We start from the raw sequence: 23446 nt of genomic DNA on the forward strand, positions 1-23446 counted from the left end.
AACAGGGGGCACAAACTCAGAGTACTTAGCAATAGGAACCGATTGTTCCCTCACATTTACTTAACTAAATGTCTTACCCAAAGCCTGTTTTGTACCAGATAAAGGCCTTTCTGTGTTCTCTGCCCTTAAACTTTGTTTCCCAGAATCCCTTGTTTTAAATTTATTCTTTAGCATATAAAGCAACAAGTTTCCTAGTTATTGCGTTGTCCAGTGGTGATGTCATACACACTCAGTTTTGGTGAATGTTCTTCAGAATTTTCTTTCCAAGTTCTCTGTCTCATCTGAGAGGCCAACCCTGTCATGTCCTCGGCCACCCCAGTCATTACCCACCCCCACCACCACTGGAGGCTAGTCACACAGACTGGGCTATTAAAGTCCATCTGAAAGAGCAATGTGTTCTAAGTGACTGTCCCTGGATCTGCAAGGGAACCCTGTAAATACCCTTCATTACTCAGACTGGGCCGGGTCACATTTCTTCCACGCTCCTTTTGTGGGTGACACAGTCAGGCAGTGACGGCCGGGCTCGAGATGATCCCAGTTGATTGATCCAGGGATGGCACCTCTCCTGATACAGGTAACAGCTGCTTTCCTTGTTAGAGTCAAGCTTCCAAAGAGGTGTTCCGTTTAGCTCTGAAAAAGAATTGCTTAAAGCTCTGATAACTGAATGTGTTTTGAACTGACAATTTTTTAAGGTTTTTGCTTTCTTTTTGTTGTTGTTGTTTTTGTTTTTAGTTTTCCTAGGTAATTGTTTTTTGTTTTTTGGTTTTTTTTAAGACAAGAAAAGAAGCTTCTTAGGAATTTCATTTTATTTCTCAGTGACATTAGAGGGCTGGACAACAGTCTTTGCCCTACCATTTAGCCCTTATTCGGAATAGTCAAGAACTTGTCTCTAGGGTGAAACTTGTTTTCATTATAAAAACCTGAAAGATGAATTTATATTGGTGGTCTTTAAATATGATCCTAGAGGAGGCACAAAATAAAACTGTGGGCTTTAAGCCAGAGGTTATTATAACTTTGGTATATGGGAGCAGCAGCTTCTTTTAGACATTAGAATTTATTGCAATGCAGAAAATAGCAAATCAAAATGTTACACGAGTCTCCTAGAATCCCCTAGTATGGAAATCCATGTCTCCCCTCCAAGTGAAGACAACTCTGTCATAGACTCCCAGGTTTCTCAGCATAGCTATAGCTCGTCCCAGGGTGACTGCACTGTGTCTCTGGCAAGTAACTGAATCTGAGGGTCAGGCTCAAACCGCAGGAACCAGTATGGGGCTGGGCAGCACTGCCTTCTGAGGAAAACATGTAACCCTTGTATCTGCTGTTGTTAGTAAACTCATCTAGGACTAGGCTAGGTTCTTCAACACTTTAAGAATTCTTCTTTGCACCAATAAATTTCGGTGAAACTTAGGAGGCTTGTGGCATAACATTTGCCTAATTGTTAATCTATAAGCAAGACAAAGACTAAGGCTAAAATCTAGACTTTTAGATGTGATAAGAAAAACACTCACCTCATAATTGCTGAAGAACAGCTAGATACCGGAGTGATTTAGATCCTAATACTTAGCTTTAGCAAGAGCCAAAGAATATATATGGTGTTTGCTTTTGAAAATGCCACAGAGAGAAAGAGATAGAGATAGACAGACAGAACAAACAGAACTTTTTGGTTTCTTCTGTAATTATTTTATATTTTAAACAGATTTTAATGCTTTGTATTTATTCCTAGTTTCATTGTCTTACCAACTCTGGTCAGTCTTTGAATGTGGGTCTCCCCACAACTCAGTATTTTATCCATAGGTAAAAGGTAAGCTACCAGGCCTATATGGCAGTTTTCGGGGATGTTCCCTCTTAGCGCATATAAGCATTTCCCCTTGGAAGATAGATTTGTGCTACACCTATTCACTCCTCAAAATAGAAGTTTCACTTTTCCATGCCTGCACCCAAGACTCAGCAACACTGATATTGCTTACGACTTAAGACTTAGTCGTGATGGGAGGTCCTCCTTTGTTTTCATGATGCTGGGAGGGTGGGTGGGATTGAACCCAGGGCCTTCTGAGTGCTGAGTAAGCGCTACGGCAGTAAACTGTGCATCCAACCCAAGACCACTTTATTGCTGTTGTTTTGGTTTTTATTTTGTAAAAAAGGGTCTCTCTCTAGAGCTCAGTCATGCAAGCTGGCCTTGAATTCACAACAGTCCTCCTGCCTCAGCCTCCCAAGTACAAAGTTTACAAGACGGTGTAGCTTTGGGATGCTGGTGGTGTACATCTTTGATCCCAGCACTGGGGCGTGGGGGGCAAGTCAGGTGAGTCTCTGTGAGTTCAAGGCCAGCCTAGTCTGCAGAGCTATCATGATATGTCAAAGTTAAATAGTCCTGATGTTCAGAGAGAGATTGGGAAGGTAATAAACTATGTGTGAAACGGAAGTGAATGGGACCACTGGGGAGGGAGGGGGAGAAGGAGGAATGAGGGCAACAGAGAGATGGGGTGGGAGGAGCAGTGTGAGGTAGAGGATCAACCTAAATTAACTGTGTATTAAAATGTCATGCAGGAAAAAAAAATCTGTTACTTTGTATGACAATTTTTAAATTAAATTCAATTAAACATTTCTAAAAGTAATCTAACCAGATAATCCAGCCCTTCCTGTTTTCCTTTCTCTCATTCATAACAGTTCTCTCTTTCTCCAGTATAAACATAAGGCCTGGTAACTTTAAAAAGCTCCAGTGAAACCTGTGTGTGTGTGTGTATTGTGTGTGTGTGTTATATGTGTTGTATGTGGTATGTGTGTGGTGTGTGTGTATGTGTGTGTGGCGTGTGGTGTAAGTGTCTGTGTGTGTGTGTGTGTGTGTGTGTGTGTGTGTGTGCACGTGGTGTGTATGCACATGAGTGCAGTTCTGGAGGAAGCAGAAACATCTCAGTGCAGAAGTTCTAGGTGTTTGTGAACCGCCTGGTGTAGGTTCTGGAAACCATGCCCATCTATAACAGCAGAAAACACCTTCACCTGGGCCTCATCCTTCCAGTTTCTCAACTCTTCTTTTTCTTTTCTTTCCTTTTTTTTTTTTTTAGTACAAAATAGAGTTTATTCAAGCCATGGGGGAGTTAAGAGGCTAGTAGAGAGGGAGAGAGAGAGAGAGAGAGAGAGAGAGAGAGAGAGAGAGAGAGAGAGCGAGAGAGAGAGAGGAATAGAGGAGTAGAGGTCAGCCATGAACACGTAAAGGGAGAGGGGGGAAGGGAAGGGGAAGAGGAGAGGTAATGGGGGAGAGCAAGAGAGAGAGCAAGAACAAGAGAGGCAAGAGTTCTCAACTTTTCTAAGAAGCAATCTTTTAACTTAAAAATTAAATGTATTTATTCATGTGTGTATATTGTTTGCATGTATTGTTTGTGTGTATTGTAAGTATATATGTGTTCACATGCACACAAAAAAAGCACATGGAAAAGCCAATTCTTTCTTTTTGCCATTGAATCCCCAGGTATTGAATTGAGGTCATCAGCTTGAGGACAAAAGCCTTTTTACCCACTGAGCTATCTTGCTAGCCCCCATTTTAACTTTTAAGCTTATCCAGTTTGCAAGGTTCAATTTGGCTTGGTTTGGTTTTTTGACAGAGTCTCACTGTGTCATCCTCCTTGCCCTGGAACTTGCTAGGTAGACCAGGTTGGCCTAGAACTCACAAAGGTCCACCTCCTTCTGCCTACTGAGTGCTGGGATTAAAGGCATGTGCCACCACATCTGGCTTAATTTGTACGTTTGTAGAAGGTCTTTCAAATGCATTTGTTCCTGTGTTTATTTTCAAGCTAATGGTGTTTTTCACTCCCTTGTCTGTAATTTGGAATCAGCTCCTGGTGGACAAACCGTTTTGAAAGGTTCTTTGCTTTAAGCCATTAACTTCAGTTTCTTATTTCCTCTTCATAGGCAGACTTCCTCAGCATCTTAGTCATTCAACGAAAGTTTACGTTCTCTGTTGATTAACATTAATGATATTGAACCAATGGGATGGCTCAGAGGTTACTGACAATCTGAATTTGATCCCTGTGTCCCACAAGGTGAAGGTGGAAAAGCTCCTGAAAGCTGTCTCTTGATCTACACACACACACACACTAGGGTACCTGTGCACTTGCGCGCGCGCGCACACACACACACACACAAAGATAAATATAGACTTTTAAAAACTAACCAAAAAAATATTCTGATACTCATTTAAAGTAATGCCAAGTTTTTTGACAGGTCAAATGTGATGTAGTTTATTTACTATTAATTCAAATTACCAATCGAGATACACCTTGTTCCTCTGGCGGGAAATGAAATTCCGTAGGTAGAAAAACACCACTGACCCCAGCTCCCGTAGGTGCTGTCCCGCAATGGAATCCCTTTGCTCAGTTTTCTCCTGTCCAATCAGGTGGAATGTTTCACAGGCACATGGTTTATACAGCTCAAAATAACTTGGGACCTGTGAGCTGACAAATGCTCTGGCCTCGGCGGTGACGGCTGCCCGGCTTCTAACAGCCATCCTCACCAAACTTCGGTTAACTCCTCGCTCTCTATGGACAGCTGCTCTCTCCAAGGGCGTGAAGAATTTTCCCTTTTTTTTCCGGTGTCTCCATCAAAAACTTCTCCTTGGATAACCGCCGTCACAGAAGCTTGCCTGGGTTGGATATCCTCATCTGGGTCGCCTAAATAAAAAGAAAGGTAATATTCGAATTTAAGTCCTCAAAGTGTGTTCTGATAGAGGGTTACTCACAATGGAGAAAGAGGGGGGCATTTGAGGCAGCTAGCTGGTTACTGTCTCTTACGGAGAAAGCTAGGAGAACTTTCTAATTATGTCTCACGAGATACACAATTAAACAGGAAAGAAAGCTTTCTATTCCAAAGCGTTTGGAATAGAGATGGGACTCCCAGAGGCTGTATCCTATTGGTGTTCTAAGGGTGAATACTTGAACAGAGAATTTCTCTGATGAATGTTACTGACGTTCTCTACAAACTCCTCGGTTAGACTAAAGTCATTTATGCAGAGGTTTTTGAGTGCGAGGCCTATTTCCTTCTTGAAGGAAATCTAATCTAAAATAATGAGACTCCATGGTTGAAGGCTTTCATTTAAAACTTTTTTTTTTTTTTTATTCTGTAAAAGGATCTGCTTGCTATATTTAGTGTTGGGAGATCTGCTCCCTGGATTAATGTACACAACAGCTGCGGAAAGCCTGCTCAAGAGACACTTTGCTCTCCAGCTTTCTCTCCCCCCTCCCTCCTCTCCCTTCCCCCCTCTCCTTTCTCCTTTCTTTTTCCTTCTCTTTCCACTCCCCCACCCCTCCCCTCCCTCCTCCTCTCATCCCCTCCCTCTCTCCAGCTCCCTCAGAGATACTTGACAGTTACTGGCAAATGTTTGGGCTGGCACACTGCACTCTTAGCCCTTAGCAGTAATTAGATGCGCATCTTGAATATTTTTTTAAACTATACAAGCGAAGAGGAAAGGTAGACCCCTCACGACTCCAGTCATAGGCAGTGAGTGGTGGGGAGAAATGGTATCACCTTACCTGTGAATTCTCATTACAGAGAGATTAAAGACATTCCCATCAGTCAGTGTGAGAAAGATGAAATGGCTATCTAGATTTCCCTCCCCTTCTCAAATCATTAAGGTATTCGCGCATTTTCGTGTTAGTAACAATTTAGTAATGAGACAATGAATTTTATAGGTTATGAGTTAAAATGGGAATAAGTAGACGATCAGAGCTGTAAAACTATCCAAATTCTGGAAGGTTCTCTATCCCTCCCGACACTATGTGGTTCATGATAACCACAGTTCTGTGACCACCAACTCTTTCATACAGCTATGATTTACAGATAGGCTCCACATAAGTTTCTGTTCCAACGAGCAGCAACAATATACACTTAGTAGGCCAGCAAGATGGTGCCATGGGTAAAGGCACACACTGCCAAGTGTCCGACCTGAGGTCCATTCCCAAGGCCCATATCAGTAAGGAGAGAACAGGTTCCCACGGGTTTTCCTCTGACCTCCACATCATGTGGCGGTAAACATGCATAATAAAATAATAATAATAACAACAACAGTAATAAATGTTTAAAACGTATCCACTCAGGACTACAACTTATGAACATAATAAATTTACACACACACATATCTATATCTATCTATATCTGTATATACATACATACATACACACACACACACACACACACACACACACATATATATAATGCAAGCTGGTTTTGGACTTCACTGAGATTGTTTTTACAAATTAGGTTTTGAAAAGAAATGGCTCAGGAAGGGTTGGGTTTTTTTTTTTTTTTTTTTTTTTTTTTGTAACAGCCTTTTTCCTTTGCTAGGGAATGAAAACTAATGACTAGTGATGTATTTCATGCGTGTTTTCATGAGTCCCTATGGTGTCTACAGAGCGCCTATAATACTTTCTAAAGTGTCACACATTTGCTTCGAGAGAACAGCCTGCCTGTGTGTATATGGGCCACATGTGTGCCTGGGGCCCTCAGAGGTCAGAAGAGAGTTCTGGGGCCCCTGGGAGTCGAGCACCAGGAGTTGAACCTGGGTCTGCTGCAAGAGCAACAAGGGCTCTTAACCATGGGGCCAGCTTTCTAGTTCAAGAGCATATTTTGAATAGACAGATATTTTTGGTGGCAATAAATGTTAGCGTGACTGTACCTGTGGACACTAGGGAGTCCCCAGACCTCACACAGAGTGAGTCACCTTGACACACTCTGCATGGGCTGCCTGGCTCATTGCCCTCCACTGGCACCTGCATCCCAACCTCAGCAGAGCCTCCAGATCACACTTCGCCAACCCCCCCCCCACCTTTGCACATACACTGTGCCAGTTTAATTAGGGAACTTAACCTTTTTATAAGGTCCTAATTGCCTACCATACAAAGAACGGATATAAATAGAGGTTGAAGAAGGTGAGTGGGCTCTTTTCTCCTTTACTCATTGAAAAAGAAAAATTGCGTTTAGGAGGGATTGACGGAAGTTGTATGTTTTTGATGCCCTATGTCAGGGGTTCCCAACCTGGGGGTTGCGACCCTTCCACAGGGGCCACATATCAGATATCCTGCATACCGTATACCCTGCATTATGATTCATAACAGTAAGCAAAATTACAGTTAGGATATAGCAACAAAATATTTTTTATGGTTGAGGTCACCACAATATACATGGGAACTGTATTAAAGGGTCACAGTATTAGGAAGATTGGGAACCACTGACCTATATAATAACTCACTACAGCATACAGCTTCTGTCCCTGTCACTGGAACTACCATCAACCTCTCCACACTCTTCTCTGTCTCTCTCTTTGTCTCTGTCTGTCTGTCTGATACGCTGGAGTGCAAACTCGGGCCTTTGTATGCACTAAATGGTATACCACGGAGCTACTGCTACCTGCCAATTCCCTTCTAATCCCAGATTCCTTCCACTGGCCCTTCGACAGGCCCTGAGAATTTCTGTCTGAAATACAACTGTGCTGTCTCAGATTCAGTGGTAACTGGGCCCTGACATCAGGACCGCTTACACTGATCTCTTAGTGTAATTACACTACCGTCCGTGCTCCTCTGTGTAGAGAAACACACGAACTCCATTGTACAGCCAATCCCCCTTTCTTCCACTTGCCTCCGCCCTATTCTTTTCAAAGTCCTTTCACCCTGCTGGTCTCCAGCCTTCAGGGAGGGGTCCATTAACAGACCTTCACCAATTCCCCTGTGCATGGCCTCAACTTTGCCCCTCTATCCCAACACCCTCTTTTTTTTTTAATCCTTAAACAAACAAACTAAAACAACTTTTTAAAACCCAGGATCTTGCCGTGTAAGTTAGGCTGGTCTCAAAATCACACACGCCCTACCTCAGGCTCCTAATGTTGGGATTTTATACACGTGTGCCTCTGGGCTCAGCCTCAGCCTAGACTTTCCATCAAGTCAGGTGTCTGGATTTATCTTTATCTCTTTATCTACCGTTTTCCTTCTGTCAGACTGGAAGCTCTTTAAGAGAGTGGGTCACGTTAGTTCTGGACCTTTGGCACTTCCCCATAGCTCACCCCCAGCTCTTTCTAGAGGAATATAAATGCCCAATGCCATTTGCATTCAAAACAGGCTACAAGCAACACAGAAGGAAGGGTGATCGTTGCATTCTGATGATCAGGCGTGGTATTGGTGCAAGCAGTGCATTTCGCTTGCAGCCCAACGTTTAAGAGGTGTTCCACACACAGCTCTCCAGAATGAGTCCCTCTGCACTGAGATCTGCCTATTGGTCAAGCAAGGGTCCCCCCCCCCCAGAACTCGATGATCCTGGGGAATTCTGGGAGATTCTGCTTTTATTTCTCAAGCACTCAAGAGAGCTGAGGTGGGAAGATGGAAAGACCAGACTGAGTTACATAGGAAAATTCTGTCGGGGGTGGGGACAGTAAGATGGCTCGGAGGGTAAAGGTGTCTACTGCCAAGCCTAAAGACCTGAGTTCGATTCCTGGGACCTACATGGTAGAAGGATAGTGCCAACTCCCACAGGTTGCCCTCTGACCTCCACATGCGTTCAATGGTACACGTATGCACGCACACATGTACTCTCTCTCAAGTGTGCGGACACACGCATTAAAAATAAATGCAATTTTAAAAAAAGACAGCACTCAGGAGCTAGAGGCAGGAGGATCAGAACTTGAAAGTTATCCTCAACTACAGGCTGAGTCTGAGAGCACCAGGGGCTACAAGGAAACCTGTCACCAAAACATAAACAAAGCCCCGCAGAGAACACGATCTTATTGTTACCCTAATGCAAATTCTAGGCCTAGTAATTACATATCAGGAGAAAATAATTATCTTACATGCGCACAGTGCTGGATTTTTAAGACGCTCTCACAGACAAACCAGGAGGTGAGCAGGCTTGTTTTGTGCGTCTGCATTTGAAGGCAAGCAGCTAAAACATGACTAATTTTCCCATGCCAGCATTCTTCATAAAGAACTGTTAAGTACGAGAAGCTAGGTTTGGATTTCGTGCGTGTGTTTTGTTTTATGAATAGATGTCCCACACTGCGCTAAGTGTGCAGCGTTGTTTAAAGAGCTCCGTATATTAAACATTGCCTGTTTTACAGCTTTAGTAAGGCTAATTGACAAACGTGTTCGTTGATGTAAATAACCGTGCTTTGATATATGTATGCATTGTACGGTGATTAAGTCAAGGTAGCTAATATACCTCACATACTTATGTTTGGCATGCATTGCTCCATTAACTATAGTTACCATGCTGTACAAAGCATCCCCAGAACATACTTCTTATTGAGATTCTGGGCTCCTGAGCTCCTTCTCTTCACCTCCAAACTTTGTGGGTTTTTTTTAAATTAAATATATAATTATACTTGACATGTTTAGCATGTTCAAGGTTCTAAGGTCAGTCCCTAGCACCAAAAATAATAATGAAATAGCTAATAATTGTTGATATTTCATAGCCAGGATTTTTCCAGCTCTTATGTTTAAATTTGAGATAGTTAATGCTGGGTTTTGCCAATTTTCTGGCCACGACCACAGTTTGTTTATTTGTTTGTTTGCTGGACCCAGCCCAGGACCTCCCTCATGGAAGGCTCTACCACTGAAATGAATCCCCAAAGTCTCAATTTAAATAGTCACTTCATAAGTAACAGATGAATTTATAGCACACGAACTTTCTTAGAGCCTGAAGACAGATTGTGCTGAATTATAATGCAAGAAATATCCCTAATGGGCTGGGGATATAGCTTAATAATGGCACCTACCCAACATTCCTGAGGCCCCGGGTTCAACCCCAAGTACCAGAGAAGGGAGCAAAGAAGACTAGTAGAACAGTGCATGCTTTTAATCCCAGCACTTGGGAGGCAGAGGCAGAAGAGTCTCTATGAATTTGAGTCCATCCTAGTCTATCGTAGTGAATTTCAGTATAGCTAGAGTAAGACCTTGAGTCAAAGGAGGGGGGGGAGGGGGAAAGTAAGAGGGAGGGGAGGGGGGAGGGGAGGGAAGGGAAAGGAGAAAGAAAAGGTTTTAACAAGTTTTGTTTGTATGAAACAAAAAGTTCCCAGGGCAGCTTCTCCTCAGGAGAAGTCATAGGGAAAAGAAAACACAAAGAAATTTAGCCAAGTCAGTAAGTTTCTCGTGTGGCCGCTCTGTCTTAGGAGCGGAGCCAAGCTTCTCAGGGTGACCGATGGGATCTCCTCATTTCCAGCTCGGTCCAGTTCACAAACACCATAAAGTCTCCGGAACAACTGCTCATCTCGTTTTGAGAGTGGCATAAAATCTGCATCTCAGTTTACAGGGGACAGACAATGAGAATAGAGTCAGATGACACAGACTGCCCCGGATGAAATGTCTATGAGAACTCATGGTTTCCACTCCCCGAGTCTGATTCCGCCAGCCACCCGGCTGCTTAGGCCGTAAATATTCTGGTCTTTCTCTCATCTCTCATTCTTATCCTACGATCAAATCACTGGCCTCTGAGCTCACAGGCGATCTCAGATCCAGCCATTCCTCACCACCTCCTGCTGCTGTCACTGGCCCACACCAACACTTCACGGTTCAGAATGTAGGAAAATTTGAAGTCCTTCCCATGGTCTGCAGGTCTAACCTGATCTGGCCTTCTTCCTTTCCTTCTTTCTTCCTTTCCTTTCCTTTTTTCTTTTCTTGTTGCTGTGGTTGTTATTGTTATTATTTTGAGACAGGATCTTACTCCATAGTTTGTTTCACCTATGTCATCTAGGCTGGCCTAGAACCCAGGACGCTGTACCCACACCAGCCTTCCAAGCACTGGGGTAAAAGGCATAAGCCACCATGCCCCGTCTCCGGCCTTGTACAGTTCTCACCTCGTATCTGCCATTCCTTTCATGCACCGGTGACTCAGGGTTTGACTCAACGCACCAGACACTCATCCCTTCTGACCTGGTATTTCTTCCTTCCTAATGATTATTCTGCTGGACTGGACAGGTTGCTGAAGTCTCCATGATAGATTTGGCCCCTCACTGCTGAAGTCTCACACACCTCTCTTGAGGTCCACACTCTGCTGGCTTTACATTTGACCACCATCCATTCTTCGTTCTTAGCATTGATATCACTCCCATTAGGAAGTCAGTTCCATAAAGAAGCAATGTCTTGTACTGGCCACTCGTTACCTAGAATAGCACCTGGCGGATAGAAGGTGCTCAATTAAATTTATCAGATGAAATGGCAGGGTTGTAGCCCAGGACAGAACACTTGCCCAACATGTACAGAGCAATTTATTTGTTTGTTTGTTTGTTTTTACAGTACCACCTAGTTTTTCTTTTGACTATGAGTTTCCTTTTTGTTATTTGGTCTTTTCTACATAACCCTGCAATTAAAAAAAAAAAAACTAAATAATAGAGCTAATAGGAAGTTCTGGTGAGCAAAATACAAGCAGGAATTTGTTGACTGCCTTTTGCTCTCTGACTATGGAGAGAATATGGTAATACAAAAACAACGTAGGAGAGACCAAAAAAAATCAAAACAAAAATGTAGACAAATTCAATATATGGTTGTTTGGTGATACCATGAGCTCTTTGGGCGTACTGGAGACAGAGAAGAGACCTCAGAGCAGTGGTGTACTGGCTACAAGGAGCTGCATGCTATGCAGAATCTAGTCCAGAAAGAGGTTAAGGAGAGGAGGGACCAGTGAGCAGGCCAAGCCAAGAGAATCTATTTAGTGTTTTACAGCGAGGACAGGCCATTCGTGAGCTTATATCTCACATAAGGCTGACAGGCTGGGAAGTAGAAGCCTGGAGCTCAGAGTCTTCCATCTTTCTGAAGATGCATACTGGGTGTGGCCACAGCTGTCACGTGACTGCCATTCCTCCTCATACAATGGGACCCGCCAAGTGACGACAGTAACTACCCTCTCCTGAACGTTTACTAAATGGCTTCCAATCATCACTTCAGCCTAGAGATGGCTACTGCCGCTCCCTATTTTCCAGATGGAGACAGAGGCTTATAGAAGTTAGACTTTGCGCAATTTAGTACAGCCAGGAAGCATGAGAATCGGGTCTTGACCTCCACGCACCCACATCTTGGGACATGAAAGTTTAAACTACTACAGAAACCCTCTATTTTGAATGCCTGTAAGTTTTTTTTATTATTATTATAGTAGTTTTAATGACCATAAACATTAAAACACACACACACACACACACAACAATTGGCTTCTTTCAATACAATGAACAAACACTGGATCCAGAAAGCAGTGGCTATTCTTTTGTTCCACTTCCAACGTAAGTGTAAACTTCCCGAAGATTCTTCAACATTAACACAGTGTCATGTGTTTCTTTAAAAAAACAAATCAACAATGATCTTGTCAGTTGCATACCCATAGCCGCAGGCCATGTTTGAAGTAAATGAATGGGTAATTATAATTCGTCAACGAATTACTGATGATAATCGGTATATTAAATATGTTTTCAAATAGCATTTTGAGCCTTCTCCTATACATCTGCTCTCCCACAGAGTTCTTGCACACCTGGAAATACTCAACGGGGATACTAGTTTTGCTTTCACATGCTGTTTTGCGTATTACCATTCTACAAAACTTAAAACGATTCCAGTTAATGGGCATGTCATAATTTGCTTGACTGGTTCCTATTGAACATAGTTCCAATCTTCATACTCTCCTTCATACCATAATGAGCATCTTTCTAGACGGTTTCATCCAACACGTTTGAATTCTAAATCCACCCCCTTTGAAGGCCCAGTACACTTCACTGAATTCACTCCAGTCAGAACCGTCTTAGGCTCTGGTAAGCAGGAGAAGAAAACATTCCCTGTGAGTGACCCACGCAGCAATCTCTAACTGCCCTCTCAAGGTGACCGCCTACTCTGCCAGTTGTGAGGTTAGTTTGGGATAGCACCGTAAGTCTGGGAGCCAGGGAAGTTCCTAGGACGCCTTTAGTGTGACGTAAGTGAGGGGCTGCCATGTCAGGCAGAAGAGATAGACCGGCTGGAACGGGCTTTGCCATGAATCTTACAGAGAGGAGAGATTTGGGGTATTATTTTCTTCCCCATTTTATTGACAAGGCCAATACCTAATAGCAAAGAATGGCTGGTTCCCTGAGGGTGGGTGGGGTTAAGGACAGGTGATGTTGGTCAGTGGGAAGATTATGGCCTTCTCCGAGTGTCTGTTTGGGATAGAAGAGAAACAACTGCCCAGGGGTCAAAGGTGAGCTATGTGCTGTTCCTCTAGCTGCTGAAGGCATATGTAGACAATATCACCAGCACCAAACACTTTCTCCTGTTTTCTTAAGGTTGTAAAAATATATTTTTTTAAAAAGTGACATATTCATATATTTGCTTTTAAAAATGCAGACTTTGACACCCCCTGCTAAGTGCTGCATTCTGTAACCTCTCATCTCTTCTTCTAACCAAAGTTAATTTGAGCTACTTTTAGAAACCTGGGCTTAGGGGAAAGGGAGATGGCTCGGCCATGAGGAGCACACAGTGCTCTCGCGGAGGATCCGGTCTTATTCTCAGCACACCTCTGGCCCCGTGGAGCACTGACACTCATGAATGTATACCCCACACAGACATACACATGACTATGTGTTTAGATTTAAATCTTAAAAAAAAAAAAAGAAGCCCAACGATGGAGCCTCTACATGAAGGGCAGACCACCCCAGCATTGGAGAGCAGACCACCCCAGCAACAACACTGAATTTAAGCAGCATGCCTCCTATCAAACAACATAAATAATGTTCATTTTTCGTGAGCTCTATCAAAGCTACGTCTTCAGTAGCTAAATGAGAATATGTTGCCAACTTCTTTTGGGTTTTTTGTTTGTTTGTTTGTTTTAGAATTCTATTATCATGGAGTTAACAAAGCTGACAGGGTGTAAACAGAACAAATCTGTTTCTCATATGACGCTCTTCTTAACAAAACAAATAAACAAAAAAGACCATTGTACCTGTTACCAAAATCAGGCTTAGAAGGGCCAGTGAGATGGCTCTGTGGGTCCAGGGGGTTGCGGCTAAGCTCAGGTATGATGATCCTTAGACCTGCATGGTGGAAGAAAGAACCTCTATGGCACATAAAAGACAAACACACACACACACACACACACACTAAATACATACATGAACATCTTAAAATTAGGCTTAGACAATTTTTTTTTTTCACATTTTAGGCAAATGTTCTGCCACTGAGTTACATTCCCTGCCCTGATATGGTATAAAATCACAGTGGTTACCTCATAACTTGTACAATTGAATTTAATGTAAAGTTGTTGTTGTTGTTATTTTTACTCGAATAGTAGTCCCGAGGTGTCATTTGTTTATTTGTTTGTTTTGGATTTTTGAGGCAGGGTCTCTCTACATAGCCCTGGTTATCCTGGAACTCATTATGTAGAAGGCCCAGAACTCAGAGACTCATCTGGCCTCTGCTTTCCAAGTGCTGGGACTAAAGTCACGGGCCACCCCACTTGGCCAAATTTTATCTTTAATTCCAGGGAAACTTTATGGAGTTTCGTTTTCCTTTAGAGTTAGGAGTCGTTGTCTTCCACTTTTGTGAGAATGTCAACATTAGGTGATGGGAGCTTTTTGTAAAAAACGTGAGTTAAGTCTCTGTGATGAGGTAAACGCAGGCTCGTTACTCCGTGACAGTGACCGAACCTTTCTGCTCTCCGCGTCCCTTTGTCACAGCATGCAAGACGACAGCATAGAGACCTCCACTTCCATCTCTCAGCTTCTGAGAGAAAGCTATCTGGCTGAAACCAGACATCGCGGGGACAACGAGCGGAGCCGAGCCGAGCCCTCCTCTTCCAACCCTTTCCACTTCAGCGGTCCTGGGGCTGCAGAGGGAGGAGGCCCGGAGGACCTTCCGGATCTTTCTGCCTTCCTGAGCCAAGAGGAGTTAGATGAAAGTGTCAACCTGGCGAGGCTGGCCATCAACCACGACCCCTTGGAGAGAGCGGATGAAGCTCAAGCCCGGAAGCGGCTGACTTCCGAGCAGACGAAGCTTCCGTCCAAGCCTAGCTTCGAACCCGCCTTCCTCCAGGACAGCTCCCGAGGTCCCGCCAGCTCTAAAGGCAGCCCGCCGGAGACCAAGAGGCCCCAGTACAGTTCCGAAACCCAGTCCAAGAAAGTCTTCCTAAACAAGGCTGCCGATTTCATCGAAGAGCTCTCCTCCCTTTTCAAGGCCCACAGCTCCAAGAGGATCAGACCTCGGGCCTGCAAAAACCACAAGAGCAAACCGGAATCCCAGAACAAGGCTCTGCAGGACAACAGCCCCGCTTTCTCAGATCTGACGGAAAGGCGAGAGAGAGCCTCGGTCCCCATCCCCATCCCTGCGGACAGCAGGGATAACGAGCTGAACCACGCCATCGAACAGAGGGAAGCCCAGAGGCGGGAAGCCGAGCTGGCTGCGGGTGAGGCTGCGGCCGGGGACAGCACCCCGGGCTCCTCGCCTTCGTCCCTCTACTACGAAGAGCCTCTGGGGCAGCCTCCCCGCTTCACACAGAAGTTACGGAGCCGAGAAGTCCCGGAAGGGAGCCGAGTCCAGTTGGATTGTATAGTGGTAGGAATTCCACCGCCCCAAGTAAGGTAAAGACGGTCCGTGCCATGATCGTTGCTCCACAAGATGCCATAGTCCCCCCCCCCCCCCCCCGAGAAAAGGAGCTAGGAGGAAAGGCAGGAACATATAGATAGCACTAGCTACATAAGCAACTCAGTTTGTTCCAGGGCTGAGGCTGTATCTTGGTACTGTGGGTAGAGCGCTTGCCCAGGGTGCGTGAGGGCCTGAGTTCACCCTTCACCACGGCACAGCCACATATAAAATGTCTAGATTCCCTCAGCACCACGGGAAACCACAGATGGTGGTACAAGCCTCTACTCTAGCCCTCTGTAGGGAGAGGCCAGAAGATCAGTAATTCAAGGTTGTCTTTGGCTACTTATAGAGTGCAAGGCAGTGTGCGCGAGTGTGTGTGTGTGTGTGTACATGTGTGCGTGTGCGAGAATGTGTGCGTAGATATACACGTGAGTGTGTGTACATGCACGAGTGTGTGTGTACATGTGAGTGTGAGAAAATGTGTGTGCAGATATACACATGAGTGTGCATGCATGCACGAGTGTGTGTGTGTGTGTGTGTGTATACACATCTGTGTGAGTGTCCTTGCTTTTACCTGGGTTCTGGGGCGCTCCAAATCTAACTTCCCATGCTTTGAATTAAACACTTTACCCAGTGCACCATCTCCCCAGCCTTAGAGACACACACCTAGGGCACACGAGCTTCAGGCTTCCTGACTTACATCTGCTGCTCCTAACCTTATGTCCTAATTTTATTCTATACTTTGAATTATTTCATTCTATGTTTGTGGTCCCACAGAATCTGGAACCAACCTAAAGTGTCATTTGCTACCTCTTTTCTTACCATATGAATATGGTAACATGAATATCGTACATAAAATACATTGTGTTTATGGAGAATTACTGGCGTTCAGAGCCCCCTAAGAGTTACTATAATTATGAATTAGAGAAGCTAATCACCGAATTACTGGTAGAATATGACATCATTACTATGTAAACTTTATTCTCTGTAAGTCAACAGTATTTCACCTTTTCTTTCATAATATTCCTACTATGAAACAATCATAATAATACGAATGATTGTATTTTATATATGCATAATAATTGAAGGTATTCTGGCCCAAAGACACATTCATATATCAAATTTTGCTTTCAAGGGCCAGGCAGTGGTAGTACGCACTTTTAACTTGAGCACTCAGGAGACAGAGGCAGGCAGACAGAGACCTGTGAGTTTGAGGCCAGCCTGGTCTACAGAGCCAATTTTAGGACACACAAAGAGAAAGCCTGTCTTGAAACTTCGCCCTCCCTCTTGCCGCTGCCGCCACCACCACCCTACCCCACCCCCGAAAAAAATGTTTGCTTTCAAGATAAAGCATACCCACTATTACTTTCAGTGATATCAATAGCTTACTATCAGGTTACCCAGCGGACCTTCACAGCAGGGTTTGGATGGTTCTGAGTCTTGAGTGCCAAGTTAGGCTTTTGGCCCATACTAGTGAATCAGTGAATCAACAAGGATGGGGAAACTATAAGTTCAGGGGTGTTCTCGTGGTTAATACTGGAGAAGTCCCTCGGGCCGTGAGGAGCATTGGCTTCCGGTGTTGCTAGTCTGCACTGGCCTATGCACAACTGATATTGTCCTCGTCATTTAGGAGAGTGGGGCAGGGGACACTATCTGAGTGCTAAAAACAGACAGATCCAGGAAAGCGATAGATCCACCTTACGTTTAAATCGTGAGTTACGCAGTTGGCCAAAGACATAGGAAGGAGCAGTAACGGTGGTGCCTGGCCTTCTTAAATATAACCGGTGACACCTCCTGGAAGTACAGTCAGGAAAGCTTGTGAGCTGCCATTCCAGCAGTGTGACACATGCTCCTCCGAGGCCTCAGATGACAGTACACACAACTCAGAGAGGTCCGTCCAACTCACTGGTTTCTGGACAGACTGGTTTTTTAAGTAAAAGACCAAGTCACTCATTCTTGACATTTCTCAATGGTGACAGACTCAGCTACAAGAACCAGGTCAGCTCAGTACAGGGAGAAAGAAAGAAACAAACAAACAACTACAATTATATAGTACCCCTTCCCCCAGACAGAAGCAAGCCAATAGTTGCTCAAAACTGGTTAATCAGCCAGACAACACTGTACAAATCTACACATTTTCAAGCCATAGGGGTGACTCAGCAGATTAAACATGAGGACCAGAGTTCAGATCTCCATAACCCAGATAATGCAAGCTTCCCAGTGATAGTGATCAGCTAGACCGGACGGAATGGGTGAGCTGCAGGGTCAGAAGAGACCTCGCCTCAGTGAATGTTGGAGAGAGCAATGGAGGAAGGCCTCCGATGATACCCCATGCATGAGTATAAAGTCACACATATACAAGCTGCATACACACATGCATGGTCACACAAAATACACGTACACACACACACACATGCACATATTTACGTGCGCACGCACATGCACACATAATGAAAGTCATGTATGTGGCTTCTGTGCAGCAATGCTAATTTTACCTAGGAAGAATTTCCCTGCTGGTCGAGTTCATGTCTATATTAACAGTTGGCCCATGCCCGGGAAATTTATAGGAATCCATTACATTTGTTTCGGAATGAACTGGCACTGACATTCCCGACTACAACTATAGTATAAAGAATACTGTAATTTTTCCTGGTTGGCTATCAGCTGTCGCTGTTTTTCTAAGCACGGGCTTTATACAAGTCTACTCAGAAAGCAGTCTTTGTGTGGTTTTTAGTTTGCTCAATACCATTGCCGATGCAACCATACAAATATTCTAAATGCATACCAGTACCTTCCAGGAAAGTGAGAAAGAAGTCACCCTAATTTCTTTTTCTTTCTTTCTCCCTTCCTTCCTTCCTTCCTTCCTTCCTTCCTTCCTTCCTCTCTCTCCCTTTCTTCCTCTTTCTTTCTTTCTTTCTTCTCTCTCTCTCTCTCTCTCTCTCTCTCTCTCTCTCTCTCTCTCTCTCTCTCAATTTCAAGACAGGGTTTCTCTGCATAATCCAGGCTAACCTCAAATTTACAGAGATCTGTCTGCCTCTGTCTCCCATGTGCTGGGATTAAAGGCGTGCACCCCTATACTCAGCTTCTTCTTAATTTCTATAGCAATAGACCATAAGCTCTCAGGCTGAGAGGTAGGAAGGTAAAGGAAGGCTGTGGGTCTATAGGGGCATTCTAGTTGAACTTTGAAGACTAAACAGGATCTACTTAGAAAGGAACTCATTTATTATTCAACAAACACACATAGAGTCACCAACAGCTCAAAGAAAGAGTTCAAAGTAGCAAGCTATGGGAGGTTAGTGACCTTGTTTGCAAACCACATCTAAACCATTCTGAGAGGGCAACTCATAATCTAGTAGAGAAGGCAGGCAGACGTGTAATCAGAACGCTGCAGCACTGTGTAATAAGGGGTGTACAGGGAAGAGGGCTGGGGATGCCTGAGTTTGGTCCCCAGCCATACATAAAACCAGATGTGGTGACCAACGCCTATAATCAGGACTTGAAAGGTGGAGGCAGGAGGGTCAGAAGTTCAAGGTCATCCATGGTTATAATAGCAAGGTTGAAGCTACACTGGACTCCACGAGACCCACTGGACTAGGGAGTCTGAAGTCCTTAGACTGGAGAATAGGGCAGAGGGCACCGAGGAAGGGGTGGTGGGAAAGATAATTCCTGTCCAGCCAAGGAGGCCTGCTTACAGAAGGCCACAGTGGGCTTTGCAATATTTTTGGTGTGTCGGGGAGGAGACCGATCTAACCAGAAAGGAGAGCCGGAGGAGTTGGAAGAGCCTGAAAGGCAAAGGCCAGAACAAACTGGGAACTGTCTAAGCTCTCGTGAGCAAGGTGAAAGTTCCAGAGGGTGGGTTAGATCAGAAAAGGGTGGAATGCCGAGGCTTCTGAGAAGCTGTCCTGAGCGTCAGACGCTCAGGCAGGGTGGGATGTCTCGGGAAGAAGAAGGATGCAGGGTCTGTAGATGAAGCTGGACTTGGGGACTGGCTGGACGGGGCGAATGATTTAAGAAATGACTCCATGCGACAAGTTGGGCATCCTGTCGTGTTGGGGCGGTAGCAGTCGAATCTTTGGGGCTCTCCAGCTCCAGCATGGCAAAAGACCCTGGCGGATATTAGGATGCTTATGCTCCAGTAAATGGCCCCGTGAGCGCATAAAGTCGGCATTGACTGGGCTCAGTGAGATGTGAATAGAGGAGGTGAAATTGGGAGGGGGATGTAGCAGACAGGGTGGTCTGGGAGGAGTTTGATGGGGGAGTGGAGGGCTTAGTATGATCAAAACACATTCTATACGTGTATGAAATTCTCAAAGAATGAATTGGGGGAGAAAAGAGATAAGACAGTAACTGATAAATGACACCTGATGACAACTTCTGGTAGACACACACACAAACACATACACACGCATACACACATACACACATACATACATACACACATACACACACACACACACACACACACACACACACACACACTCTCAAACACACTCTTAAGATAAAAACCAATAAAGGACCTAAGGCAGAGACAGCCTGAAGCCTGCTTGCTGCAGGACTAAAGCCCCTGCAACACGTCAGTCAGAGGACCCCGGGACACAGATATTTGATCCCTCGGATTCTCCTAACAGTACATCAAAGTTGAGCTGGAGATGAATCTTAGCTGGCACGGTGCTTGCCCACCATGTTCAAGACTCTGGATTTCAATCCACAGCAAAGCATGAATCAGGTACCACAGCATGCACATCTGTGATCCTTAGAACTCGGGAGGTAGAGGCAGGAAGGACCAAATGTTCATCATTCTGGTCAAAATAATGAGTTCCAGGGCATCCTGAGACTTTGTCTCAAGATGATGATGATGGTGGTGGTGGTGGTGGTGGTGGTGGTGGTGGTGGTGATGATGATGATGGTGGTGGTGGTGGAGGTGGTGGTGGTGATGATGATGATGATGATGGTGGTGGTGATGATAGTGGTGGTGGTGATGATGGTGGTGGTGGTGGTGGTGATGATAATGATGGTGGTGATGATAGTGGTGGTGATGGTGGTAGTGATGATGATGATGATGGTGGTGGTGATGATAGTGGTGGTGGTGGTGGTGGTGATGGTGATGGTGGTAGTGGTGGTGATGGTGATGATGGTGGTGGTGGTGGTGGTGATGATGATGGTGGTGGTGATGGTGGTGGTGGTAATGATGATGATTGTGGTGGTGATGGTGGTGGTGGTGGTGGTGGTGATGGTGGTGATGATGGTGGTGGTGGTGGTGGTGATGATGGTGGTGGTGGTGGTGATGATGGTGGTGGTGGTGGTGATGATGGTGGTGGTGGTGGTGATGGTGGTGGTGGTGGTGATGGTGGTGGTGATGATGGTGGTGATGATGGTGGTGGTGGTGGTAATAGTAAAGCAATGAGTAATTTTTTCAAGAAGAAAATTATGTTTTCCACACTTTAGTAAGAAAATATTCATGTGCTGGGTGACCATCTCAGGGCTCCTGTATGTAATCGATATTTTACCCATGTTCATGAAACTTCAGTTTAGCTGGAAACACATTTGTGTGTATACTCTTGGTTTCCAAGTTAATTATGTTGCAAGCCGGGTAAGCTTGGGCAGAACTTTATTCTGAGTCTTGGGAAATGACCTTTACTGATGCGGAAGCCCCAAATAAAAGGGTTCACAGGAATCCACAGCAAGTGGCCCTGATCCCTTTCTGTGTCCTGACTCCAAACTCTCTGTGCAGGAATGTACAGCTGGGTCACTCTCTGCTTGTCCACGAACGTCTAAGGCAACACAATTTTCCTTCTGATAGGTATCAGCGCTTGCTGTGGTTGTTGGGTTTTCTTATCGCTACTTCTGGACCATGGCTTGAAATAGTGTGCGGAGTAAATGAGATGTTTTAAAACTGAAGAAAGGATCTTGTGCCCATGGTGGCTTGTGCATGTAAGCCCAGCATTGGGAGGTAGAAGCAGAAAGGTCAGAAGTTTGAGGTTTTCCTTGGCTACTTAGCGACTTGGAGGCCAGCCTGGGCTACATGAGACTGTCTAAAAATAAAATAAAGAAAGGATATTATTGAGCTGAGTGGTAGAGATGGTTATCTTTAATCTCAGCACTCAGGAGGCAGAGGCAGGCGATCTCTGAGTTCTAGGCCAGCCTGGTCTACACAGCAATTTCCAGGATAGCCAGGGCTACACAGAAAAATCCTGTCTGGGGGTAGTTGTGTGGGTGGAGGGGGGTAGGGAGGAAAAAAGGATATTACAAAGGTAATTCATATTCTGCTATTTCAGGGCTTTTACTTTACCTTTTGGGAAACTCCACATTCTCTCACATCCAATGAGTATTTGGCATATGTATGTGTTGTGTGTCTAAGGTTCACAAATTCTCTGCCTCCAGAAAGCTTAGAGCAACACATCTTGACCTTCCTGATGCTGTAACTTCTTTACGCAGTTCCTCATGTCGTGGTGACCACCATAAAGTTCTTTTCATTGCTACTGCATAAATGTAATGTTGCTAGTTATAAACTATTATGTAAATACACGTGAAGGGGTCCCTTGAAACAGCAGGGGGTCGGGACCCACAGGTTGAAAACCACTGGCTTAGCCCCTAGTAGGGGATCAGATAATTAGAAAATCTAAAAAAATGATACATAATTTTTAGTAACAGCGGACTTTATAAGAGTGGAAACACATAGAAGGGAACAAAACTGATGATTGGCTGAGGGCTTTTTTTTTTCCTAAAAACATGGTGCTGATGCTGAGGAATGACTAACAGTTGCCCAGGCAAGCAGAGGGTGGGAAGAACAGGGTGGAGGGACAGAAAATGCAAAAAGCCAGTGGGCACACAGTCAGGCAACTGCTGAGGACACAGAACTGAAAGAACAGGTGTAGCCAGAACTGAAGAGCGAGGTGCGCATGGCTTTGAAGTAACAGAGAGCAAGGCAGCTTCAGACAGTTTTGGATGCAGGCAGAGCGGCTTGCTGGGCTAGCGGTGTGTGTGAGCTACCTGGGACCTAAACAGACAGGCAACTTCACAGGCTACACCCAGGAACCCCCTGAGTTAGGGTCTTGAGACGAGGCCAGATGCTGTATTTTAACAAGCTGCTGGTAACCTGTCGATAATCGATAATCGGTGGTTCTTAGCAGTGCGTAGGTTTAAAAGGAAAAAGGGGAAGGGCCAGCGAGATGGCTCGGCAGGTGAAGATGCTTGCCGCCAAGGCTGACAACCTGAATTTGATCAGCGGAGCCCAGGCGGTGGAGAGAGAGCTGACTACAGCAGATTGTCCTCTTCTGGCTGCAATATGCACACCGTGATGTGCACGCACCCCCCATACACAGTGTTTAAGTATTCATTTAAAAAACATTAAGTGTATAGGTCAGTCTGCCATGTAAAAATGTAAGATGAGTGGAATTAGTATGTCTGTATTCTTTGTACAAGACGTGGCTTAACCCATGTTCACACTGTGTAGTATATCATCAGTTCATGGATAGACTGTTGTGTGCATGCATTCCCCGCGTACGTCTGATCTGCGTCAGTGTCCTTCCCCACATTGATAATAGTATATGCTTCCAGTATATCCTAGCGAATGTGTTTTACTTGTCTCATTAACGTGGGTCGGGACGGGACTGTAGGCAACCGCCTGTATAACATCAACCTCATAAGAGCAGCAAATTGTCTCCCCAAAGAATTGCCCTGACTTGCGTTCCCACAGAGATAATGCAAGGGCTCCCGTTATTCTGCATCGTTGCCAATATCGACCTCACCAGTTTAGCCAGTGAAATGGGTACGAAGCTCTGTCACATGTTATTCAGCTGTTTGTATAAGAAATTCCATTTATTTGTTATCTAGTGTGTATACATGCCATGGTGTGAGTATGGAGCTTGGAGGACAACTTTCAGGGGTCA

The 23446-nt window shown here is 44.8% G+C and overlaps 1 protein-coding gene across 1 annotated transcript in view; it reads left to right on the top strand.

Moving 5' to 3' along the window:
- Positions 1-4448: 4448 nt before the first annotated feature.
- The window catches only part of MYPN (myopalladin), an 81737-nt gene continuing 62739 nt past the window's right edge, over positions 4449-23446 (top strand). Inside the window, exons 1-2 of the mRNA XM_080938437.1 lie at positions 4449-4677; positions 14654-15553. Coding sequence (XP_080794563.1) covers positions 14655-15553 — 899 coding nt within the window. The 5' untranslated portion in view covers positions 4449-4677; position 14654. The remainder of the gene's footprint in view (positions 4678-14653; positions 15554-23446) is intronic.

This window comes from Micromys minutus (assembly GCF_963924665.1).
Source record: "Micromys minutus genome assembly, chromosome: 25".
NCBI classification, from domain to species: domain Eukaryota; kingdom Metazoa; phylum Chordata; class Mammalia; order Rodentia; family Muridae; genus Micromys; species Micromys minutus.